This window comes from Mobula hypostoma, chromosome X1 (genome assembly GCF_963921235.1).
Source record: "Mobula hypostoma chromosome X1, sMobHyp1.1, whole genome shotgun sequence".
In the NCBI taxonomy this organism is placed as follows: Eukaryota; Metazoa; Chordata; class Chondrichthyes; order Myliobatiformes; family Myliobatidae; genus Mobula; species Mobula hypostoma.
In genome coordinates, this window is record NC_086128.1 from 65,818,138 (window position 1) to 65,845,838 (window position 27,701).

At 50.1% G+C, this 27,701-nt stretch overlaps 1 protein-coding gene across 1 annotated transcript in view; it reads right to left on the reverse strand.

Moving 5' to 3' along the window:
* odad4 (outer dynein arm docking complex subunit 4) overlaps positions 1–19,767 on the reverse strand; it is a 171,941-nt gene extending 152,174 nt beyond the window's left edge. The window contains exons 1-2 of the mRNA XM_063037176.1: positions 19,544–19,767; positions 12,258–12,389 (exon numbers count right to left, since the gene is read on the reverse strand). Coding sequence (XP_062893246.1) covers positions 12,258–12,389; positions 19,544–19,666 — 255 coding nt within the window. The 5' untranslated portion in view covers positions 19,667–19,767. The remainder of the gene's footprint in view (positions 1–12,257; positions 12,390–19,543) is intronic.
* Between the last annotated feature and the right edge of the window lie 7,934 nt (positions 19,768–27,701).

Here is a 27,701-nt window from a genome sequence, read left to right on the forward strand (position 1 = left end):
TAATGCATGCATTAAGAAATGATACAATATTTCCTCCGGTGTGATATCACAAAATACAGGACAGACCAAGACTGAAAAAACTGACAAAACCACATAATTATAACATATAGTTACAACAGTGCAACAATACCATAACTTGATGAAGAACAGTCCATGGGCACAGTAAAAAGTTCAAATTCTCTCAAATGTCCCACATCTCACGCAGACGGGAGAAGGAAGAAAAACTCTCCCTGCCATACCCGACCACAGTCCGACTCTGAGTCGTCCGAAAACTTCGAGCTTCCGACACCGAGTTCCGAGCACCATTTCTATCCGAGCAATTGGACCTCAATCTCGGTCACCAACAGCAGGCAAGGCCGGGGATTTTGAGGCCTTCCCTCCGGAAGATTCCCGATCGCGCAGTAACGACAGCAGCGAACCGGCATTTCAGAAATTTCTCCAGATGTTCCTCTGTGCTTTCACGTCCGTCTCCATCAAATCAGAATTGTCCACGGCCCCTATTTAACGGATACGATATCATTTTTCACCGGAGGGCTGCTCACGCACGGCATGCTGCTCTCTCTCCTCCCGCCGTTTTATAGAGCAATCCAAGTTCTTCCCCAAACAACTGCTTTTGTGGTTGCCACGGAAATGAGAAGTGACGGGGGGAGCATGTGACTGCCCTGGCAGACCACTGACAACCTGAGAGTGTGTTTATTACCTGTCATAAAGGGAAACATTCGTCAGATGTATCAGTATTACAATGGAATAAAGGGAATTACAGAGGCAAGAGAGAGGAGCTTGCCCAGGTGGATTGGAGGGATGACAGCAGAGCCAAGATGGCTGAAGTTTCTGCGGATAGTTCACAGGCGCAGGAATAGTTATGTCCCACAGAGGAAGAGGTTCTCAAATGGCAGGGGTAGGCAACCATAGCTGACAAGGGAAGTTAACATAGAAACATAGAAACATAGAAAATAGGTGCAGGAGTAGGCCATTCGGCCCTTCCAGCCTGCACCGCCATTCAGTATGATCATGGCTGATCATCCAACTCAGAACCCTGCCCCAGCCTTCCCTCCATACCCCCTGACCCCCGTAGCCACAAGGGCCATATCTAACTCCCTCTTAAACATAGCCAATGAACTGGCCTCAACAGTTTCCTGTGGCAGAGAATTCCACAGATTCACCACTCTCTGTGTGAAGAAGTTTTTCCTAATCTCGGTCCTAAAAGGCTTCCCCTCTATCCTCAAACTGTGGCCCCTCGTTCTGGACTTCCCCAACATCGGGAACAAACTTCCTGCATCTAGCCTGTCCAATCCCTTTAGGATCTTATACGTTTCAATCAGATCCCCTCCTCAATCTTCTAAATTCCAACGAGTACAAGCCCAGTTCATCCAGTCTTTCTTCATATGAAAGTTCTGCCATCCCAGGAATCAATCTGGTGAACCTTCTTTGTACTCCCTCTATGGCAAAGATGTATTTCCTCAGATTAGGGGACCAAAACTGCACACAATACTCCAGGTGTGGTCTCACCAAGGCCTTGTACAACTGCAGTAGTACCTCCCTGCTCCTGTACTCGAATCCTCTCGCTATAAATGCCAGCATACCATTCGCCTTTTTCACCGCCTGCTGTACCTGCATGCCCACTTTCAATGACTGGTGTATAATGACACCCAGGTCTCGTTGCAACACCCAGGTCTCTGCATAGAAGCCAAGGAAAGGGCATATAAAGTCGCAAAAGTGAGTGGGAAGTTGGATGATTGGGAAGCTTTTTAAAATCCAACAAAAAAAGCTATAAGAAGGGAAAAGATGAAATACGAGAGCAGACCAGCCAATAATTTAAAGCAGGATACTAAAAGTTTTCCTCGGTTATAGAATGAGTGAAAGGGAGGTGAGAGTTGATATTGGACCATTGGGAAATGATGCTGGTGAGGTAGTAATGCGGGACAAAGAACTGGCAGATGAACTTAATGGGTAGTTTGCATCTGTCTTCACTGTGGAAGACACTAGCAGTGTGCCACAGGTTTGTGAGTGTCAGGGAGCAGGAGTGAGTGTTATTGCTGTTACAAAGGAAAATGTGCTAGGCAAACTCAAAGGTCTTAAGATGGACTACATCTCAGAGTCCTGAGAGGGGTTTCTGAGGAGATATAGATGCCTTGGTCATGGTCTTTCAAGAATCACTTGATTCTGGCATGGTCCGGGAGGACTGGAAGATTGCAAACGTCACTCCACTCTTTCAGAAGGGAGGAAGGCAAAAGAAAGGAAATTATAGGCCAGTTAGCCTAACCTCAGTAGTTGGGAAAGTGTTGGAGTCTATTATGAAGGATGAGGTTTTGAGGTACTTGGAGACTAATGATAAAACATATCAAAGTCAGCATAGTTTCTGTAAAGGGAAATCTTGCCTGACAAATCTGTTAGAGTTCTTTGAGGAAGTAACAAGCAGGGTGGACAAAGGAGAGTCAGTGGATGTCATTTACTTGGATTTTCAGAAGGCATTTGATAAGGTGTCACACATGAGGCTGCTTAACAAGATAAAATGCTATGGCATTACAGGAAAGATACTGGCATGGATAGAGGAATGGGTGACCGGCAAGAAGCGAGTGGGAATAAAAGGGGCCTTTTCTGGTTACTCTTTGGTTGGTGACGGTTGGCATCCGTCTGTCTGGGAGGACAGTGGGTGACGATGATCATCTTCACAAGTCTGGGCGGAAGGTCTGGAGATCCTGAGATGCCCAGTTGGTCAAGACCCCCCTCTCGGCCTCACCAGTGCAGTCCAAAGGAAAGCTGATGAAGCAATACGTTTGGCACCAGCTGGGGATCTGGTTCACGAGCACCAGGGCGCGTCCACACGCCGGTGGACCTGTGCGCTACGTTGTGCAGGGGCCAGACCTCCTCCCCGTCCTCCGTCGTTCACCCCGAGTCCGAAAGGAGTTCAGTTTCCGTGTGTCGCCGGCAAGGAGGGACAGCATGAGATTTGCTTTTGGAGAGACTGTGTACTGGCAGGGAGAGACCTACACACTCAGCTCACCTGTTCGCAAGACGGCCAGCCAGCGCTGGGAGCTGAAAGCGAGAGCGACAAGCACCACCCACCACACCGCCACACCGGACGCGTCACAGCAACCATCTTTTACTCTTTACATATCTGAAGAAAGATTATGGTACCGTCTTTTATGCTGCTGGCTAGCTTATCTTCAAATGTATTTCATTTGTTGTTGAGGTAACTGGTGTCAGGATGATTGCTGTGACACGTCCGGACTGGCAGTGGAGTGGGCAGTGTCTGACGCTCTCACTTTCAGCTCCCACCGCTGGCTGGCAGCCTCGCAAACAGGGGAGCTGAGTGTGGAAATCTCTCCCTGCCCGTACCCAGCCTCTCCAACGGCAAGCCTCGTGTCGTGCCTCCTCGCCGGCGACTCACGGAAACTGAACTCCTTTCGGACTCGGGCTGAACTACAGAGGACGGGGACGATGTCCGGACCCTACACGTAGCACGCCGGGCCCACCAGTGCGCGGACACGCCCTGGTGCTCGTGAACCAGACCCCCAGCTATGGGGAAAGAGCCCCACTGTCTTGAGGGCAGCCTCGGGGGAGAGACGAAGGCTACGGGAGTGAACCCAGACAGCAAATCAGGAGTGGAGCCTCAGTGGACGTAACTGAACATCCTCCCAGCAGCTTCTGCAGACAAGCTGGTGCCAAACGTATTGCTTCATAAGCTTTCCTTTGGACTACACTGGTGAGGCCGAGAGGGGGTTCTTGACGACTGGGGCATCTCGGGATCTCCACACCTCCATCAGTCAGGCTTGACTCCATTGTCCATGGAGACAGACAAAAGCCATCATCATGTACAGCCTCTCTTCTGCCTTTGTGCTGCCTTTGGCTTCCCTTGTCAGCCACAGTTGCCTCATGCTCCCTTTAGAATGCCCCTTCTTCTTTACGGGTACCTATCCTGTGCCTTCCAAACTGCCCCCAGAAGCTTCATCCATTGTTGTTCCGCCTCTGTCCCTGAAATATTTCCCTCCATACCGGAATGAAGTGACCGGAACTGAACAGAATACAGTGGTGTGCAAAAGTTTGGGCACCCCTGTCAAAATTTCTGTTACTGTGAATAGCTGAGCGAGTAAAAGGTGAACTGATTTCCAGAAGGCATAAAGTTAAAGATGACACATTTCTTTAATATTTTAAGCAAGAAAACTTCTGTATTTCCATCTTTTACAGTTTCAAAATAACAAAAAAGGAAAAGGGCCCGAAGCAAAAGTTTGGGCACCCTGCATGGCCAGTACTTAGTAACACCCCCTTTGGCAAGTATCATAGCTTGTAAATGTTTTTTGTAAACACGAGGAATTCTGCAGATGCTGAAAATTCAGGCAACACACTTCAAAGTTGCTGGTGAACGCAGCAGGCCAGGTAGCATCTCCAGGAAGAGGTACAGTCGACGTTTCAGGCCGAGACCCTTCGTCAGGACTAACTGAAAGAAGAGCTAGTAAGAGATTTGAAAATGGTTACTACTAGCTCTTCTTTCAGTTAGTCCTGACGAAGGGTCTCAGCCCGAAATGTTGACTGTACCTCTTCCTATAGGTGCTGCCTGGCCTGCTGCGTTCACCAGCAACTTTGATGTGAAATGCTTTTTGTAGCCAGCTAAGAGTCTTTCAATTCTTGTTTGGGGGATTTTCGCCCCTTCTTCCTTGCAAAAGGCTTCTAGTTCTGTGAGATTCTTGGGCCCTCTTGCATCCACTGCTCTTTTGAGGTCTATCCACAGATTCTCGGTGATGTTTAGGTCGGGGGACTGTGAGAGCCATGGCAAAACCTTCAGCTTGCGTCTCTTGAGGTAGTCCATTGTGGATTTTGAGGTGTGTTTAGGATCATTATCCTGTTGTAGAAGCCATCCTCTTTTCATCTTCAGTTTTTTTACAGACGGTGTGATGTTTGCTTCCAGAATTTGCTGGTATTTAATTGAATTCATTCTTCCCTCTACCAGTGAAATGTTCCCCGTGCCACTGGCTGCAACACAAGCCCAAAGCATGATCGATCCACCCCCGTGCTTAACAGTTGGAGAGGGGTTCTTTTCATGAAATTCTGCACCCTTTTTTCTCCAAACATACCTTTGCTCATTGAGGCCAAAAAGTTCTATTCAAAAGGTTCAAAGGAACATTTAAACAAGCCTGATGCATTTTGGAAACAAGTCCTGTGGACTGATGAAGTTAAAATAGAACTTTTGGGCTTAGCTATTCACAGTAACAGAAATTTTGACCAAGGGTGCCCAAACTTTTGCATGCCACTGTAATTTGCAGGACGTTCATGATAATCCGGGGGATTTCATTATTTGAATTATTTAAAACATTACATAAAAGGTTTCTGGATTTAAACTCAGCCTGGAGCGAGTGACCAAGAAGAGAAAAACTAACATGAGCTGTAATTTTTCAAAACAGCCAGTGATTTGGTTTGAAAAAGCCAAAATTTGGTTTGAGAGTAGATTATCACAAGGCTTTCAAAAACGAAATAGGTTCAGTCTGGAAAGAGAGTCCCTAAGGTCGAAGGCCCTGGGTCAGCTTGTCCAGAGGCCCGAGGTCTGCGAGTTCAGGCCAAAGGATTGGAGGTTGTAGGCCCAATATCTGTGAGTTCAGGCCAAGGAACTGGAGGTTGCAGGCCCAATGCCTGCAAGTTCAGGCACAAGGACAGGAGGTTGTAGGCCCGATGTCTCTCAGTTCAGGCCCAGGGCCTGGAGGTTGTAAGCCTGATGTCTGTGAGTACAGGCCCAGGGACTGCAGGTTGCAGGCCCTAATGCCTGAAACTATAGGCCTGACGTCTGAGAGTTCAGGCCCAGGGACTGGAGATCACAGGCCCAATGTCAGGGACTGGAGGTTGTGGACCGGATCTCTGTGAGTTCAGGCCAAAAGGACCGGAGGTCGTAGGCCCGATGTCTGCGAGTCTGAGAGTCTGAGGTCAGAGAGGCAGCCCGCCCTGCGGCTGGAGGCCTGTCTGTGAGCGCGAGTGGGGTAGGAAGGGGCTTGTTTCGGCCTGGTCGCCTTGGTCCTGCTGAATGCGGTGGGCATGCTCGTGGGCCGCACCCCCCCCAGCACATCCTTGGGTAGTGCTGCCTGTCAGCGCCAACGACGCAGTCCTCTGTCTGTTTTGAAGTACGGGTGACAGATAAATCTGGACGTAGGCAAAATGTTGCAGACCCACGGGGCGAAACCAAAGGAGTGGATTAGCGGTGTGTGGTAGATTTAATATTACAGTAATACTTGAGTAATCTCGTGTGTATATGTATATCATTTGATTAAGCACTCTTGTTCGTCTAAATAATTCATTACAGGTTATACGTACAAATGGAGGAGAAGATGGTGACGCGATGCAGCGCGCGCGGCCTCTCCGGTGAATGATATCGGTATTTGTTAAGTAGGGAACCGTGCACAATCCTGATTTGATGGAGACGGACGTTGAGAAGCACGGAGGAACATCTGGAGAAACTTCTGAAATGCCCGCTTCGCTGCCGCTGCTACTGTGCGATCGAGAATCTCCGGAGGGGGAGGCCCCAAATCCTCGGCTTTGCCTATTGCCTGTTGCTGGGACCGGGGTCGAAGCACTCGGCAGAGATGGTATTCGGTGCTCGGTGTCGGAGGGCTGGTCGGAGGCTCAAAGTTTTTGGACGGACTGTGAGTCAGACTGTGGTCGGGTGCTTCCAGGGTGCTGCATTGGCAAGTTTGCGGCGCTGGAAGCTCATGGCAGGGAGAGTTTCTCCCTTCAACCATCTGCGTGAGATCATGGGACTTTCGAGAGACTTTGAGTCATTTTACCGTGCTCATGGTCTGCTCTTTATCAAATTACGGTATTGCTTTGGACTGTTGTAACTATATGTTATAATTATGCGGATTTTGTCAGTTTTTCAGTCTTGGTCTGTCCTGTGTTTTGTGATATCACACCGGAGGAACATTGTATCAGTTCTTAATGCCTGCATTACTAAATGACAATAAAAGAGGACTGCTTGTCCTCATAATCTAATCTAATCTAAATACGTGAATTACATGCCCGTAACCACCTGATAGGTGCGTGGCTCTTGACTTCAAGTAGGCGCAAAGTTAGACCTGCATTCCCGGACTCCCGCATCTTTCTTTCAGCCAGTTTCACGCCTTGGAGTTGCAGAAGGTCACACCAGGTTGCTCTCCTAGAGAATTGGCGCCGGCTTCTGATAGTGTTTCATAAATTCCACTGCATTTCTTAACTGATCTCAGGAGGAGGAAACCAGGGGTCCCCATCGATGGCGGGGGGGGGGTGGAATCAGAAGGGGGAAGAGGGTCACCCACTTTAAATTCCTCGCTGTTATTATTTCAGGGGACCTGTCCTCTAAGTCCAACTGTGAAGAAAGTACGGCCTTCTCGGGGGCAACCCCGAGGTTCGGATCGCAGGACCCGACTTTGGAACGCTGTTGTTCACTTCAATCCCTTGCACGGCTTATAATTTCTTTCCCCCCTTCCTTTCACGCATCGGGTGCTGCTCTTCTATTTTCAGTTTTCTTTTCTTTTCAAATCTTTTTTTTTATTATTTTTATCCAAAATAAACACGAGCACATCGAAGGAAACAACACTTACAATGTCTCAAGAAAAAAAACATTATATAAAGATTGAAAAAATTTTGTGATTGGAAAAAAAAACCCTACTAAACAAGATTAGATTAGATTATGAGGACATGCAGTCCTCTTTTATCGTTATTTAGCAATGCATGCATTAAGAAATGATACAATATTCCTCCGGTGTGAAATCACAGAAACACAGGACAGACCAAGACTGAAAAAACTAACAAAACCACATAATTATAACATACATTTACAACAGTGCAACAATACCATAACTTGATGAAGAACAGGCCATGGGCACAGTAAAAAAGTTCAAAGTCTCTCAGAAGTCCCACATCTCACGCAGACGGAAGAAGGAAGAAAAGTGGGGAAAAAGCAAAACCCCATTAGGTGTTCAACCCCGGATCCATGCGTCATACACAAAGCTTCTAAAGATAAACATCAAACCGCCAGCAAGAAAAAAGTACCAAAAAATTTACGATTAGATCGTGGAGAATCCATCAATTAACTCAAATGATAATAACGAGCAAATGAACCCCACCTTTTCTCAAAATCATCTATTTTCAGTTTTAACGCAAACCACAGGAATTCTGCAGATGCTGGAAATTCAAGCAACGCACATCAAAGTTGCTGGTGAACGCAGCAGGCCAGGCAGCATCTCCAGGAAGAGGTGCAGTCGACGTTTCAGGCCGAGACCCTTCGTCAGGACTAACTGAAGGAAGAGTGAGTAAGGGATTTGAAAGTGGGAGGGAAGGGGGAGATCCAAAATGATAGGAGAAGACAGGAGGGGGAGGGATGGAGCCAAGAGCTGGACAGGTGATTGGCAAAGGGGATATGAGAGGATCATGGAACAGGAGGTCCGGGGAGAAAGACAAGGTGGGGGGGGGACCCAGAGGATGGGCAAGGGGTACATTCAGAGGGACAGAGGGAGAAAAAGGAGAGTGAGAGAAAGAATGTGTGCATAAAAATAAGTAACAGATGGGGTACGAGGGGGAGGTGGGGCCTTAGCGGAAGTTAGAGAAGTGAGAATCCCTTACTCACTCTTCCTTCAGTTAGTCCTGACGAAGGGTCTCAGCCCGAAATGTCGACTGTACCTCTTCCTAGAGATGCTGCCTGGCCTGCTGCGTTCACCAGCAACTTTGATGTGTGTTGCTTGAATTTCCAGCATCTGCAGATTTCCTCGTGTTTGCGTTTTTAATACTTATGGAAGTTCCCTTCTCCTTAAGCCATTATTTGGAGTAAATATTTGCTTCAGCCAAACATTGATGTAGATAAAAGCACTGTCAGAATCAGAACCAGAATTTCTTGAAAGACCTTTATTTCCCAGGCTGACCGCACTCTATCAGTCAACTCCAATACGCTCTCTCTCTCCCTCCCCCGTCTCTCTTCTCTTCCCTCATCTCCCTCTCTCTCCCTCCTTCCCATTTCTCTCCCTCTCCCTCCCTCTCAATCCCCACCCTCTCCTTCCCTCTCCCTCCCTTTCTGTCTCCCTCTCCCTCCCTCTCCGTCTCCCACCCTTCCCTTTGCACCCTCTCCCCTCCTTCTATCTCCCTCTCTCTCCCTCCATCTCACTGTCTCCCTCTCTCCCTGTCTCCCCCCCCCACCCCCCTCGCTGTCGCCGGAGGCTGATGCCCGGGCGAGGTTTAACCAAATCACTTTGCGTTCTGGACTCGCGGTCACGTTACGACCAGCAGCCGGTGCCCTGACCCCGCTCATTTTCCTAGGCCGCTCTGCCGAGGCCTTGCGGATCGGGGGCAGCCTGCGGGCCACGGACTCCGGGCCGAGCTGAAATGTGCCTTCCGATTTGCTGCTTCGTTCCTCGCGCAATTCTTTTTTGTTTTGCACGTTGGGTGGGGGCGCGGGTTTGATGTTATTTTTCCTCTCTGATCGGTTGTTCTTTGATTCGGGGTTGTCGGTGGGGAAGACAAGGGTCAGCATACAGGCTTTGATAATAAAAATATTTGAAACCTTGCAAAACTATTCAAGCCTGGACATTATACTGACCCCTGCCTTGCTGCAGATTCCAGAGCACAGTGACAAAGAAACATAGAAACATAGAAAATAGGTGCAGGAGTAGGCCATTCGGCCCTTCGAGCCTGCACCGCCATTTATTATGATCATGGCTGATCATCCAACTCAGAACCCTGTACCAGCCTTTCCTCCATACCCCCTGATCCCTTTAGCCACAAGGGCCATATCTAACTCCCTCTTAAATATAGCCAATGAACTGGCCTCAACTTTTTCCTGTGGCAGAGAATTCCACAGATTCACCACTCTCTGTGTGAAGAAGTTTTTCCTAATCTCGGTCCTAAAAGGCTTCCCCTTTATCCTCAAACTGTGACCCCTCGTTCTGGACTTCCCCAACATCGGAAACAATCTTCCTGTATCTAGCCTGTCCAATCCCTTTAGGATTTTATACGTTTCAATAAGATCCCCCCTCAATCTTCTAAATTCCAATGAGTATAAGCCTAGTCGATCCAGTCTTTCATCATATGAAAGTCCTGCCATCCCAGGAATCAATCTGGTGAACCTTCTTTGTACTCCCTCTATGGCAAGGAAGTTTTTCTTCAGATTAGGGGACCAAAACTGCACACGATACTCCAGTTGTGGTCTCACCAAGGCCTTGTACAACTGCAGTAGTACCTCCCTGCTCCTGTACGCGAATCCTCTTGCTATGAATGCCAGCATACCATTCGCTTTTTTCACCGCCTGCTGTACCTGCATGCCCACTTTCAATGACTGGTGTATAATGACACCCAGGTCTCGTTGCACCTCCCCTTTTCCTAATCGGCCACCATTCAGATAATAATCTGTTTTCCTGTTTTTGCCACCAAAGTGGATAACTTCACATTTATCCACATTAAATTGCATCTGCCATGAATTTGCCCACTCACCTAACCTATCCAAGTCACCCTGCATCCTCTTAGCATCCTCCTCACTGCTAACACTGCCGCCCAGCTTCGTGTCATCCGCAAACTTGGAGATGCTGCATTTAATTCCCTCGTCTAAGTCATTAATATATATTGTAAACAACTGGAGTCCCAGCACTGAGCCTTGCGGTACCCCACTAGTCACTGCCTGCCATTCTGAAAAGGTCCTGTTTATTCCCACTCTTTGCTTCCTGTCTGCTAACCAATTCTCTATCCACATCAATACCTTACCCCCAATACCGTGTGCTTTAAGTTTGCACACTAATTTCCCGTGTGGGACCTTGTCAAAAGCCTTTTGAAAATCCAAATATACCACATCCACTGGTTCTCCCCTATCCACTCTACTAGTTACATCCTCAAAAAATTCTATGAGATTCGTCAGACATGATTTTCCTTTCACAAATCCATGCTGACTTTGTCCGATGATTTCACCGCTTTCCAAATGTGCTGTTATCACATCTTTGATAACTGACTCTAGCATTTACCCCACTACCGATGTTAGGCTAACCAGTCTATAATTCCCCGGTTCTCTCTCCCTCCTTTTTTAAAAAGCGGGGTTACATTAGCCACCCTCCAATCCTCAGGAACTAATCCAGAATCTAAAGAGTTTTGAAAAATTATCACTAATGCATCCACTATTTCTTGGGCTACCTCCTTAAGCACTTTGGGATGCAGAACATCTGGCCCTGGGGATTTATCTGCCTTTAATCCCTTCAATTTACCTAACACCACTTCCCTACTAACATGTATTTCCCTCAGTTCCTCCATCTCACTAGACCCTCGATCCCCTACTATTCCCGGAAGATTATTTATGTCCTCCTTAGTGAAGACAGAACCAAAATAGTTATTCAATTCGTCTGCAATGTCCTTGTTCCCCATGATCAATTCACCTGTTTCTGTCTGTAGGGGACCTACATTTGCCTTAACCAATCTTTTTCTTTTCACATATCTATAAAAGCTTTCATAGTCAGTTTTTCTGTTCCCTGCCAGCTTTCTCTCATAATCTTTTTTCCCTTTCCTAATTAAGCCCTTTGTCCTCCTCTGCTAGACTCTGAATTTCTCCCAGTCCTCAGGTGTGCCGCTTTTTCTGGCTAATTTGTATGTTTCTTCTTTGGAATTGATACTATCCCTAATTTTCCTCGTCAGCCACGTGTGCACTACCTTCCCTGGTTTACTCTTTTGCCAAACCTGGATGAAAAATTGTTGTAAACAACAGGAATTCTGCAGATGCTGGAAATTCAAGCAACACGCATCAAAGTTGCTGGTGAACGCAGCAGGCCAGGCAGCATCTCTAGGAAGAGGTACAGTCGACGTTTCAGGCCGAGACCCTTTGTCAGGATTTGTTGTAGTTCATCCATGCGATCTTTAAATGCTTGCCATTGCATATCCACCGTCAACCCTTTAAGTGTCATTTGCCAGTCTAATTAACTATATCACTCTCCATCTTAATGAAGAATTCCACCATATAATGGTCACTCTTACCCAAGGGGCCTCTCACGACAAGATTGCTAATTAATCCTTCCTCATGGCTCAAAACCCAGTCCAGAATAGTTGGTTCCTCGACATGTTGGTTCAGAAAACTATCCCGCATATTTTCCAAGAAATCCTCTTCCTCAGCACCCTTACCAATTTGGTTTACCCAATCTATATGTAGATTGAAGTCACCCATTATAACTGCTGTTCCTTTATTGCGCGCATTTCTAATCTCCTGTTTAATGCCATCCCCAACCTCACTACTATAAAGGAGAGGGAATCCACTGAATAACTTATTCCAGGAGGGTTACCTTGGGGAAATCCTTACTCTCCGTCTGGGAGGCCTCAGCATCATTCAAGGCCGCAGCAGTGTTTCCCATCAACAGGAAGCAGTGAGATCGAGCCACCAGACAGTTCTTGTTTTTCGGTTCCCGTTGAAGGGCCTGAAATGAAGATTTCAGCGTAAGTTCGTCCAGACCACCACTCGGCGAGATTGGCTGAGCTTTAAAGATTAAAAACCCTCCCCAGGACATGCTCCCTTCTCACATTAGGAAGAAGGTACAGGAGCCTCAGGACCCACACCACCAGGTTCAGGGACAGTTATTACCCCTCAACCATCAGGAAGGAGGTACAGGAGCCTCAGGACCCACACCACCAGGTTCAGGAACAGTTATTACCCCCCAACCATCAGGAAGGAGGTACAGGAGCCTCAGCACCCACACCACCAGGTTCAGGAACAGTTATTACCCCTCAACGATCAGGAAGGAGGTACAGGAGCCTCAGGACCCACACCACCAGGTTCAGGAACAGTTATTACCCCTCAACCATCAGGAAGGAGGTACAGGAGCCTCAGGACCCACACCACCAGGTTCAGGAACAGTTATTACCCCTCAACCATCAGGAAGGAGGTACAGGAGCCTCAGGACCCACACCACCAGGTTCAGGAACAGTTATTACCCCTCAACCATCAGGAAGGAGGTACAGGAGCCTCAGGACCCACACCACCAGGTTCAGGAACAGTTATCACCCCTCAACCATCTGGCTCTTGAACCAGTGGAGATAACTTCACTCTCCCCATCACTGAAATGTTCCCACAACCTATGGATTCACTTTCAAGGACTCTTCATCTCAAGTTCTCGATATTTATTGCTTATTTATTTATTATTATTTCTTTGCTTTTTGTTGTCTTCTACGCCCTGCTTGAACACCCAAGTTGGTGCGGGCTTTCATTGATTCTGTTACAGTTATTGTTGTAGAGCACGGGTTCCCAAACTGGGGTTCACGGACCCCTCAGTTAACGGCAGGAGTCCACAGCATTAAAAAGGCTGAGAACCCCTGTTCCATAGATTGACTGAGTATGCCCGCAAGAAAATGCATCTCGGGGTTGTATATGGTGACCTATAGGTAACAAATTTACTTTAAGCTTTGAACCTACTTAGAACTTAAATATTCGCTTTACCTCGGCCTCACGTTATAAGAAGGAGTGTGATGTGTTGGCCTTCACTAGTCGGGGAATTGAGTTCAAGAGCCACGAGGGAATGTTTCAGGTCTATATAACCCTGGCTGGACCACACTTGGAGTGCTGCGTTCAGTCCTGCTTCCTTCGGGTTGTTAAAGCAAGGGGTGGTAATGGGGACAAACTCCTGCGACCTACTAAATGCTCCAAACGGCGTGCGTCTCAAATAGCCTCTGACAACCAAGTCCAGCTCCCGGCCTTCACGTGTGGTCTAGCTACCCCAGGATCCCATCGTTCCTCAGCACTCCAAAGAAGCCCTCCGTCGACCCCGGACTCGGCCGTCAGCATCAGTATCAGGTTTAAAATCACCGGCAAACGGGGTGAAATTTGTTGTATTTGTGGCAGGAGTACAGTGCAGGGCTTAATAATAAAAAAATTAAATTATAACATATATTATATGTTATAAATTTTATATAAATTACATGAAATTAAGTTAGAAAAATTAAAATAAATAAGTCGAGGATAAGAAGAGCAGAAAGAGAGAAAATTTTAGGTATTGTTCATGGGTTCTATGTCCATAGAACCATAGAACCATAGAAACTACAGCACAGAAACAGGCCCTTTGGCCCTTCTTGGCTGTGCCGAACCATTTTCTGCCTAGTCCCACTGACCTGCACAAGCACCATATCCCTCCATACACCTCCCATCCATGTATCTGTCCAATTTATTCTTAAATGTTAAAAAAGAACCCACATTTACCACCTCGTCTGGCAGCTCATTCCATACTCCCACCACTCTTTGTGTGAAGAAGCCCCCCCTAATGTTCCCTTTAAACTTTTCCCCCCTCACCTTTAACCCATGTCCTCTGGTTTTTTTCTCCCCTTGCCTCAGTGGAAAAAGCCTGCTTGCATTCACTCTATCTATACCCATCATAATTTTATATACCTCTATCAAATCTCCCCTCATTCTTCTACGCTCCAGGGAATAAAGTCCTAACCTATTCAACCTTTCTCTGTAACTGAGTTTCTCAAGTCCCGGCAACATCCTTGTAAACCTTCTCTGCACTCTTTCAACCTTATTTATATCCTTCCTGTAATTTGGTGACCAAAACTGAACACAATACTCCAGATTCAGCCTCACCAATGCCTTATACAACCTCATCATAACATTCCAGCTCTTATACTCAATACTTTGATTAATAAAGGCCAATGTACCAAAAGCTCTCTTTACGACCCTATCTACCTGTGACGACACTTTTAGGGAATTTTGTATCTGTATTCCCAGACCCCTCTGTTCCACTGCACTCCTCAGTGCCTTACCATTAATCCTGTATGTTCTACGTTGGTTTGTCCTTCCAAAGTGCAATACCTCACACTTGTCTGTATTAAACTCCAACTGCCATTTTTCAGTCCATTTTTCCAGCTGGTCCAAGTCCCTCTGCGGCTCTGAAAACCTTCCTCACTGTCTACTACACCTCCAATCTTTGTATCATCAGCAAATTAGCTGATCCAATTTACCACATTATCATCCAGATCATTGATATAGATGACAAATAACAATGGACCCAGCACTGATCCCTGTGGCACACCACTAGTCACAGGCCTCCACTCAGAGAAGCAATTCTCTACTACCACTCTATGTCCATTGAGGAATCTGATGGCAGAGGGGAAGAAGCTGTTCCTGAATCGTTGAGTGTGTGTCTTCAGGCTCCTGTACCTCCTCCCTGACGGCAGAGGGGAAGAAGCTGTTCCTGAATCGTTGAGTGTGTGTCTTCAGGCTCCTGTACCTCCTCCCTGATGGCAGAGGGGAAGAAGTTGTTCCTGAATCGTTGAGTGTGTGTCTTCAGGCTCCTGTACCTCCTCCCTGACGGCAGAGGGGAAGAAGCTGTTCCTGAATCGTTGAGTGTGTGTCTTCAGGCTCCTGTACCTCCTCCCTGATGGCAGAGGGGAAGAAGTTGTTCCTGAATCGTTGAGTGTGTGTCTTCACACACTCAATGATGGTAACAGTGAGAAGACGGCTTGGGGTTGGGGGGGATCGTTAATGATGGGCACTGCCTTTCTGAGGCAAAGCCTGTGGAAGATGTCCTCCCCGGTGGGGATCCTCGAGCCAGTAATGTGTCTGCAACCTTCTCCAGCTTCCTCTGCCCCTTCCAACATGAATCACATCCCGCCTGCCCCAGAGGGAGCCCCGCCTGCCTCTTCTCAGCCCAGCACCCCGTCCTATCGACGTCCCGCTGTAACCACCAGCAGCCCTGCGCCTTCTCGTCAAACCGCTGAGCCCCCCACCCGACCCGGTGACATCTGCAGACTCACTAACCCGCCCTTCCACCTCCCTCCACCTTTGTAAAGGTCACAAGAGGGCTGGGGCGGGGGCAGTCCCAGAACAGATAGACCAACTCCTACCTCCCCACCCCAGCAGACCAACCCATCAAACAGACTAGACCCCATCTACCATCCCGCACACCAACCTCCTGGGGGCAAGACAATTCTGAAAAAAAAAGTTGGGAGAAAGGAGATAGAGGTGAAGCAGGGGACAGCTTCACTGCATTAGTTGAGGGATCTTAACCTCACTCCACACCACCCAACCCGTCACCCAGTAACCCGACTCCAACCGCAGAAGGAATTTCTGGAAGTTCTGGGCTGACGGGTAAAGGAGCTGCTGCTACGTTCATTTGGAACCCCACCCCACCCCAACCCGGGGCAAGGAAAAGGCAAGCCAGAACTCTCAATCACCCACTGACCCACCCCTCCACACACACCCAATCACCCACTGACTCACCCCTCCACAACCCCAATCACCCACTGACCCACCCCTCCACAACCCCAATCACCCACTGACCCACCCCTCCACACCCCCAATCACCCACCGACCCACCCCTCCACACCCCCAATCACCCACCGACCCACCCCTCCACACCCCCGATCACCCACCGACCCACCCCTCCACACCCCCGATCACCCACTGACCCACCCCTCCACACCCCCAATCACCCACTGACCACCCCTCCACACCCCCAATCACCCACTGACCCACCCCTCCACACACCCCAATCACCCACTGACCCACCCCTCCACACCCCCAATCACCCACTGACCCACCCCTCCACACCCCCAATCACCCACTGACACACCCTTCCACACCCCCAATCACCCACTGACCCACCCCTCCTCACCCCAATCACCCACTGACCCACCCCTCCACACCCCCAATCACACACTGACCCACCCCTCCACACCCCCAATCACCCACTGACCCACCCCTCCACACCCCCAATCACCCACTGACCCACCCCTCCTCACCCCCAATCACCCACTGACCCACCCCTCCTCACCCCAATCACCCACTGACCCACCCCTCCACACCCCCAATCACACACTGACCCACCCCTCCACACACCCCAATCACCCACTGACCCACCCCTCCACACCCCCAATCACCCACTGACCCACCCCTCCACACCCCCAATCACCCACTGACACACCCTTCCACACCCCCAATCACCCACTGACCCACCCCTCCACACCCCCAATCACCCACTGACCCACCCCTCCACACCCCAATCACCCACTGACCCACCCCTCCACAGCCCCAATCACCCACTGACCCACCCCTCCACACCCCCAATCACCCACTGACCCACCCCTCCACACCCCCAATCACCCACTGACCCACCCCTCCACACCCCCAATCACCCACTGACCCACCCCTCCACACCCCCAATCACCCACTGACCCACCCTCCACATCCCCAATCACCCACTGACCCACCCCTCCACACCCCCAATCACCCACTGACCCACCCCTCCACACCCCCAATCACCCACTGACCCACCCTCCACACCCCCAATCACCCACTGACCCACCCCTCCACACCCCCAATCACCCACTGACCCACTCCTCCACACCCCCAATCACCCACTGACCCACCCCTCCACACCCCCAATCACCCACTGACCCACCCCTCCACACCCCCAATCACCCACTGACCCACCCTCCACACCCCAATCACCCACTGACCCACCCCTCCACACCCCCAATCACCCACTGACCCACTCCTCCACACCCCCAATCACCCACTGACACACCCTTCCACACCCCCAATCACCCACTGACCCACCCCTCCACACCCCCAATCACCCACTGACCCACCCCTCCACACCCCCAATCACCCACTGACCCACCCCTCCACACCCCAATCACCCACTGACCCACCCCTCCACAGCCCCAATCACCCACTGACCCACCCCTCCACACCCCCAATCACCCACTGACCCACCCCTCCACACCCCCAATCACCCACTGACCCACCCCTCCACACCCCCAATCACCCACTGACCCACCCCTCCACACCCCCAATCACCCACTGACCCACCCTCCACACCCCCAATCACCCACTGACCCACCCCTCCACACCCCCAATCACCCACTGACCCACCCCTCCACACCCCCAATCACCCACTGACCCACCCTCCACACCCCCAATCACCCACTGACCCACCCCTCCACACCCCCAATCACCCACTGACCCACTCTTCCACACCCCCAATCACCCACTGACCCACTCCTCCACACCCCCAATCACCCACTGACCCACCCCTCCACACCCCCAATCACCCACTGACCCATCCTCCACACCCCCAATCACCCACTGACCCACCCCTCCACACCCCCAATCACCCACTGACCCACTCCTCCACACCCCCAATCACCCACTGACCCACCCCTCCACACCCCCAAACACCCACTGACCCACCCCTCCACACCCCCAATCACCCACTGACCCACCCCTCCACACCCCCAAACACCCACTGACCCACCCCTCCACACCCCCAATCACCCACTGACCCACCCCTCCACACCCCCAAACACCCACTGACCCACCCCTCCACACCCCCAATCACCCACTGACCCACCCCTCCACACCCCCAAACACCCACCGACCCACCCCACCACACCCCCAATCACCCACCGACCCACCCCTCCACACACCCCCAATCACCCACCGACCCACCCCTCCACACCCCCAATCACCCACCGACCCACCCCTCCACACCCCCAATCACCCACCGACCCACCCCTCCACACCCCCAATCACCCACCGACCCACCCCTCCACACCCCGAATCACCCACTGACCCACCCCTCCACACCCCCAATCACCCACTGACCCACCCCTCCACACCCCCAATCACCCACCGACCCACCCCTCCACACCCCCAATCACCCACCGACCCACCCCTCCACAGCCCCAATCACCCACTGACCCACCCCTCCACACCCCCAATCACCCACTGACCCACCCCTCCACACCCCCAATCACCCACTGACCCACCCCTCCACACCCACATTCACCCACTGACCCACCCCTCCACACCCCCAACCACCCACTGACACACCCCTCCACACCACCAATCACCCACTGACCCACCCCTCCACACCCCCAATCACCCACTGACCCACCCCTCCACACCCCCAATCACCCACTGACCCACCCCTCCACACCCCCAATCACCCACTGACCCACCCCTCCACACCCCCAATCACCCACTAACCCACCCCTCCACACCCCCAATCATCCTCTGACCCTTCCCTCCAAACCCCCAATCACCGACTGACCCACCCCTCCACACCCCCAATCACCCACCGACCCACCTCTCCACACCCCCAATCACCCACTGACCCACCACTCCGCACACCCCCAATCACCCACTGACCCACCCCTCCACACCCCCAATCACCCACTGACCCACCCCTCCACACCCCCAATCACCCACCGACCCACCTCTCCACACCCCCAATCACCCACTGACCCACCCCTCCACACCCCCAATCACCCACTGACCCACCCCTCCACACACCCCCAATACTACTGTATAATTTCCTGTACATTCCGGTGCCCACCGTCACTTTGTGGACATACAATGAATCTGCTCTTTTATGTATTTATATTTATTGAGCGTTGTTAATAAAATATTTTTTTACCTGATTGTATTTTTTTTTGTATGCTCCGGATCCGGAGTAACAATTATTCACACTCTTGGACAGGGTACGATGTTAAACTATCTTGAATCTTGCACCGGAGAATTGCGCGCCCCTCAGTTCCCTCCCCACCCCCGGACCCGAGCGGGGCGGCCGCCACTCACCAGGGTGTAGCTCTGAACGGCCTTCTCGTACTCGCCCCGCCGGTACAGCCGGTCTCCCTCCGACTTGTAGGTCAGGTAGGAACAGACCGGCCCGGCCGCGATGTCCTCCTCGTCCTCGGCCATGGTCCCGGGGCATCAGCCGCCGCTCCTCCCGCCGGTGGCCGCAACTGTTTGCGAGGTAACCAGCTGGTCTCCTAGCAACCCCCCACCCCCGCTACTTCCCTTAACGACGGGACGCGGGCCAATTCCCACCGAGGGAGGCGTCGCCCTCTCGATCGCCTCGGTTCCCCGCGGGCGAGCTGCCGGTGCGAATATTTCACCGTCCCCCCTGACGATGGACGGGACGATATCTCCGCGGCGGCCGGACAGTTTGTGTCCAGACCGTTTCGTGTCGGAGGTGTCGCCCCCTCGGAAACTTTTTTTTTTGTCCTCGTTGTTTACGATAGACGGCTGGAAGCCGAACACAAGTAGAAATTCAGGCTGCACGTACCACGAAGGGGTTTGGAGATACAAAAAAAATAAACTTTTAATTGAATATAATGCGTTTATTTGCCTCACGGTGCTTTGCAATAGTTCAACCCAGCTAAAAATGATTTTCACTTGTACTTGGTGTCGGAGGCTTCTCGCTGAAGTGCCCAACAATAATCAGCCAGCACTGACGGATTCCAGTTGCCCTGATACCGTTTCTCCATGACTGCAATGTCCTGGTGAAACCTTTCACCGCTGACAGCTCCAAGGTTGGCAGGGAAGGAATGCAGAAAATGAATCTTTAGTGACATGTTGCGCTTCACGGTTTTGTCTGCTCGTCAGCCAGCCGGACAGTAGTTTGGTGCTCTGGAGTTGCCGAGGAAATTTTCAACAACACCCTTGAATGCCTTCCATGCGAATTTCCTCAGGTCCCACTAGAAGTTCTTCGAATCGCCTGACATTGATGACCTGTTTCATTTGTGGACCAACAAAAATACCTTCCTTAATCTTGGCATCGGTTATTCCGATTTGAATTATAGATTGAAATAACAAATATAGGTGATTTTTTTTTAATGGTGCATGATAAGGAAATTTCACAGTGACTTTCATGATCAAACAGCCCAAAATCCATAAGACACATCCAAAAGTATTCAGGGAGCAAAATCTTTGCTGTCTTTGTGTCCTGGGGAAAGATACGCGGTATTTCAAATGCAGCCGAGGCTGGACTGGTGACCTGGAGCATTGTGAACAGTTTTGGGCCCCGTCTCTGAGAAAAGATGTCCTGACATTGGAGAGGTTCCAGAGGATTCTGGGAATGAAAGGGTTAATACATAAAGAGTGAATACTCCGGGCCTGTACTTCCAGGAATTTAGAAGAATAGAAGAATGGGGGGAGGGGGGGATCTTGTTGAAACCTATTGAACGTTGAAAGGCCGAGATAGAGTGGATGTGGAGAGGATGTTTCCTATAGTGGGGGAGTCTAGGACCAGAGGACACAGATACAGTGGATGTGGAGAGGATGTTTCCTATAGTGGGGGAGTCTAGGACCAGAGGGCACAGATAGAGTGGATGTGGAGAGGATGTTTCCTATAGTGGGGGAGTCTAGGACCAGAGGACACAGATAGAGTGGATGTGGAGAGGATGTTTCCTATAGTGGGGGAGTCTAGGACCAGAGGGCACAGATAGAGTGGATGTGGAGAGGATGTTTCCTATAGTGGGGGAGTCTAGGACCAGAGGACACAGATAGAGTGGATGTGGAGAGGATGTTTCCCATAGTGAGGGAGTCTAGGACCAGAGGACACAGATAGAGTGGATGCGGAGAGGATGTTCCCTATAGTGGGAGAGTCTAGGACCAGAGGACACAGATAGAGTGGATGTGGAGAGGATGTTCCCTATAGTGGGAGAGTCTAGGACCAGAGGGGCACAGATAGAGTGGATGTGGAGAGGATGTTTCCTATACTGGGGGAGTCTAGGACCAGAGGGCACAGATAGAGTGGATGTGGAGAGGATGTTCCCTATAGTGGGGGAGTCTAGGACCAGAGGACACAGATAGAGTGGATGTGGAGAGGATGTTTCCTATAGTGGGGGAGTCTAGGACCAGAGGGCACAGCCTCAGAACAGAGGGACGTCCATCTAGAACAGAGATGAGGAGGAATTTCTTTAGACAGAGGGTGTTGAATCTGTGGGATTCGTTGGGAAGACTGATCTCTGGGTGTATATAGGGCAGAGGACAATAGGGTCTTGATTAGTCTGAACGTGAAAGGTTACGGGGAGATTAGGCAGGAGAGTGGGGCTTGAGGGGGAAATGGATCAGCGATGGTGAAATGGCGGAGCAGACACGAGGGGCCAAACGGCCAAATTCTGCTCCTGTATCATCTGACTTTACGGTCCTTTGGTCCTGTGGCAGCAAAGTTGGGGTAAGGAGATGGAAGTACGGCATTTTTTAGAATTCAGGGGAGGGTGAATGGGTGTAGAAGCTTGATAGATTCTTGATTGGTCAGGTGGGAAGAAATTACATTCGCACTTGCCGTATTGAGCATGTTAAGTTCAATAACTCCTGGTTCTTAATTAGTCTGCTCGACGCCGGGAGTGCACTTGTCGAGAAACAGGCAGAGCATGTGTCCTTTGACTGCAGCTCCCAGGAGGTGCAAAAAAACAGCTAATTGCTAAATTGGCACCTTTGGGACAGATGGAGTTCAACGTGGGAATTTTGTTCGGATATCTGCAGCGCTGTAATGCATGTAATTACCTGTTTGGCTTTCTGGAAAACATTAGACTTTCTGGTACTGTTGAGTTTTTTTGTGGGGGGGGGGGTGGTCAGGAATTAAGTGGGTATACTTGGTGATGGGCTTTCGGAAGACTGAGCCCGCACTGCTCCCTGTTGCTCCCGATGGTGAGGACGTGGATGTGGTGAGGACCTACAAATAGCTGGGGATGCACCTGGACCACAGGCTTGAGTGGAGGCTGTGTACAAGAAGGGCCAGAGTCTCCCCTACTTCCTGAGGAGACTGAGGTCCTTTGGACTGTGCAGGCCTCTCCTTCACACATTCTACCAGTCTGTTGTCGCCAGTGTGGTGTGTACTGGGGCAATGGCATCAACGCGGGTGATGCCAACAGGCTCAATAAACTGATTAGAAAGGTCTGGCTCTGTTATAGGAGTCAAACTGGACACACTGGAGGCCGTGGTAGAACAGAAAGTCCTGGCGATTCTGGACAATGTTTCTCACCCTCTGCATGCCCCCTTGGTTGAACAGAGGAACCCTTTTAGTAATAGACTGAGACAACTGCACTTTCCAAAGAGTGCTATATCAAGTCACTGTTACCCTCGGCCGTTAGGCTCTATAATGAGTCTATCTATAGCCGGGAAGTGATGACCCCTCCTGTTAGACTGTTTGTGGTAACTTTTTTAAAAATTCTTTCTTACTTCTCTTTTAATATCTGTATATCTGTGCACTTGTAATGCTGCTGGGACACTGTGAATTTCATTTGGGATCAGTTAGATAGATATCTATCTATCTACTTCCTGTCTCTTTGCTCCACACTCCCGCCCAGCAGGTGGCGGTAATGCACCTTATGTCGGTCTGCCAACTACCATCACAACTTTACCAGACGAAGAAGAGTAGCCGCTGTGGATAATGTATGAATGCCATGTGCCTTGAGGTAGATGGACTCATTCAATATCGGCCGTAAAACAGGGGCCAAAGTACCCCTGCGACGAGAAGTCGACGATAAGGCCATAAGATAAAGGAGCAGAATTAGGCCATTCGGCCCGTCGAGTCTGCTCTGTCATTTCATCATGGCTGAACCATTTCCCTCTCAGCCCCCAATCTCCTGCCTTCATGCCCTGACCAATCAAGACTCTATCAACCCCTGCCTTAAATATACATACAGACTTGGCCTCCACCGCTGCCTGTGGCAACGAATTCCACAGATTCACCACTCTCTGGCTAAAGAAATTCCTACTCTTCTCCGTCCCTCTATTCTGAGGCTGTGTCCTCTGGTCCCAGACTTCCCCACTATAGGAAACATCCTCTCCACATCCACTCTATCTGTGTCCTCTGGTCCTAGACTCCCCCACTATAGGAAACATCCTCTCCACATCCACTCTATCTGTGTCCTCTGGTCCTAGACTCCCCCACTATAGGGAACATCCTCTCCACATCCACTCTATCTGTGTCCTCTGGTCCTAGACTCCCCCACTATTGGAAACATCCTCTCCACATCCACTCTATCTGTGTCCTCTGGTCCTAGACTCCCCCACTATAGGAAACATCCTCTCCACATCCACTCTATCTGTGTCCTCTGGTCCTAGACTCCCCCACTACAGGAAACATCCTCTCCACATCCACTCTATCTGTGTCCTCTGGTCCTAGACTCCCCCCACTATAGGAAACATCCTCTCCACATCCACTCTATCCGTGCCCTCTGATCCTAGACTCCCCCACTATAGGGAACATCCTCTCCACATCCACTCTATCCGTGCCCTCTGATCCTAGACTCCCCCGAGTATGAGAAACATCCTCTCCACGTCCAGTATATCGAGGCCTTCCAACATTCGATAGGTCACCTCTCAGTCTTCTGAATTCCAGTGAGCAGAGGCCCGGAACCATCACACGTGCCTCCTATGGTAACCCTTTCATTCCCGGAATCGTTCTGGTGAACCTCCTCTGGATCCTGTCCAACGCCAGCACGTCCTTTCTTGGATAAGGGGCCCAAAACTGCTCACGATACTCCAAGTGAGGCCTCACTAGTGCCTTACAAAGCCTCAGCATTACATCCTTGCTTTTATACTCCAAGTCCTCTCCAAACGAATGCGAACATCGCAGTTGCCTTCCTCCTCACCGACTCAGCCTGCAAGTCAGATTGCCACCAGCAGGGGGCAACCTTGTTCGGAGTACAGGAACATTTTCACTGACCCAACCAGAACCTTAGACCAACACCTTTCATAATAATAACATACAGAGACATTTTCAGACAGATGACATAGTTCAAAGTGCTTTACAATAGGACAGAGAGCAAAAATGAAAATAAAATCCAAAATAGAAGAAGACATAAACATCTGGCTCTCCTTCCCTTTCTCCTGTGGCCCACTCTCCCCTCCAGCCCTTTACCTTTTCCACTCACCTGGCCTCACCTCTCACCGGCTAGCCAGTCCTCCTTTTCATCCCCCACCTTTTTTTAAATTCTGGCTTCTTGCTCTCCCCCCTCCCCCCGCTGTTCAGTCCTGATGAAGGATCTCGCTGTCGGCCCGAAATGTCGACTGTTTATTCACCTCCATAGATGCTGCCTGACCTGCTGGGAGATCGTTTCACCCAACACCTATGCTCTGTCCGCCAGAGAAAGCGGGATCTCCCAGTGGCCGTACATTTTAATTCCACGTCCCATTCCCATTCTGATATGTCTATTCACGGCCTCCTCTACTGTAAAGATGAAGCCACTCTCAGGTTGGAGGAACCACACCTTACATTCCGTCTGGGTAGCCTCCAACCTGATGGCATGAACATTGACTTCTCTAACTTCCGCTAAGGCCCCACCTCCCCTCGTACCCCCATCCGTTATTTATTTATATACACGCATTCTTTATCTCTCTCTCCTTTTTCTCCCTCTGTCCGTCTCACTATACCCCTTGCCCATCCTCTGGGTTCCCCCTCCCCCTTTTCCTTCTCTCTGGGCCTCCTGTCCCATGATCCTCTCATATCCCTTTTGGCAATCACCAGCTCTTGGCTCCATCCCTCCCCCTCCTGTCTTCTATCATTTCAGATCTCCCCCTCCCACTCCCACTTTCACATCTCTTACCAGCTCTTCCTTCAGTTAGTCCTGATGAAGGGTCTCGGCCCGAAACGTCGACTGTACCTCTTCCTAGAGATGCTGCCTGGCCTGCTGCGTTCACCAGCAACTTTTACATGTGTTGCTTGAAATTCCAGCATCTGCAGATTTCCTTGTGTCTGCTGAGTTCCTCCAACATTTTGTGTGTGTGTGTCTGTGTGTGTGAGTGTGTGTGTGTGTCTGTGTGTGTGTGTGTGTGTGTGTGTGTGTGTGTTGCTCTGGATTTCCAGCGTATGCAGAATGAAACATCTAATTGCTAAACTGAGATCTTCAGGACAGACATGGCAAGTTTGTTCGGATATCAATGGCATTGTAATGTTCACAAATACGTATCTGACTTTCTGAAAAGCATTAGACTTTTTGATCTCTCTGATGCAACCCTCAGGGTTGGCTAGCTACGTTAGTCTAGTGGGGAGACAGCCTCCGGCCCGGCCAAACTTGAGAAATCTTGTTTGTGTGAATGCCCCGCAATGTGTTCCCCTGTTACAAATCAACACTGTACCACGAGATAGCAAATCAGCACACCATATGCAATTAAACGATTGAGCTTTATAATTCTGAATTTGACTAGAGAGTTAGTGAAGAAAAACAAAAAGAAAAAGGGGACGTTGTCATGAAATAGTCTAATGCACATGCTGGAAACTTTGTCACATGGTGTGAGCAGAATTATCTGCAGCTTAATGTGAAAAAGACTAAGGAGCTGGTGGTAGACCTGAGGAGAGCTAAGGTACCGGTGACCCCTGTTTCCATCCAGGGGGTCAGTGTGGACATGGTGGAGGATTACAAATACCTGGGGATACGAATTGACAATAAACTGGACTGGTCAAAGAACACTGAGGCTGTCTACAAGAAGGGTCAGAGCCATCTCTATTTCCTGAGGAGACTGAGGTCCTTTAACATCTGCCGGGAGATGCTGAGGATGTTCTACGAGTCTGTGGTGGCCAGTGCGATCATGTTTGCTGTTGTGTGCTGGGGCAGCAGGCTGAGGGTAGCAGACACCAACAGAATCAACAATCTCATTCATAAGGCCAGTGATGTTGTGGGGATGGAACTGGACTCTCTGACGGTGGTGTCTGAAAAGAGGACGCTGTCCAAGTTGCATGCCATCTTGGACAATGTCTCCCATCCACTACATAATGGACTGGGTGGGCACAGGAGTACATTCAGCCAGAGACTCATTCCACCGAGATGCAACACAGAGCGTCATAGGAAGTCATTCCTGCCTGTGGCCATCAAACTTTACAACTCCTCCCTTGGAGGGTCAGACACCCTGAGCCAATAGGCTGGTCCTGGACTTATTTCCTGGCATAATTTACATATTACTATTTAATTATTTATGGTTCTATCACTATTTAATTATTTATGGTGCAACTGTAATGAAAACCAATTTCCCCCAGGATCAATAAAGTATGACTATGACTACTATGACTATCAGCTCACGGTTTTCCCCGTCTGTTCATTCTCTACCGATTTCCCCCGGGTATCGTCGACTCCCGACCCCATTCCAAGTCCCCTCAGTCCTGCAGTCTATGACTTCCCCATTCTGAGACCTTCTCTCTCCGTCTTCCGCCGAACCAAAATCCCGTGAATCCCTCACTCTCGGGCACACAAGAAAGGAAAAACTCTCCCCTCGTTGGACACCGCACATTCCAATTTCATGTCCTGGGTGGTGCGGGGAGGGGTCCCCAATGATGGTTGCTGGTTTCCTGTGACAGACTTCTCACGTAGATGTGCTCTTCTCACGTAGAGGCCTGTACTCGTGCTGGAGTGGGCCGTATCCACCAATTTTTGTAGGATTTTCTGTTCAGGGGCATCGGTATTTCTATACCAGGCTGTGATGCACCCACTCGCCACGATCACTCCCATCCGAGCTACTCGACATTTAATGTCCTATATCTTTCAGAATTGATTTTAAAGTTCTCGTACTTGTTTTAAAAGTTCTCAAAGGCCTGAGACCAGAGTACATCACAGAATCACTTTTGTGTTACAATCCTGCTCGAGCTCTCAGGTCTCTTAAATTTAAACCATCTCCCTCAGAAGACAATTGGCAGGTCAGCTCTTCTTTGAAAATTCTCCCAAAGTGTGGAATTCAAAACCTAAAACCATAAGGGATGTACCAACACAAGGGGAGCCTCAGGTCCTCCTGTACCTCCTTCCTGATGGCTGAGGGGTAATAACTGTTCCTGAACCTGGTGGTGTGGGTCCTGAGGATCCTGTACCTCCTTCCTGATGGTTGAGGGGTAATAACTGTTCCTGAACCTGGTGGTGTGGGTCCTGAGGCTCCTGTACCTCCTTCCTGATGGTTGAGGGGTAATAACTGTCCCTGAACCTGGTGGTGTGGGTCCTGAGGCTCCTGTACCTCCTTC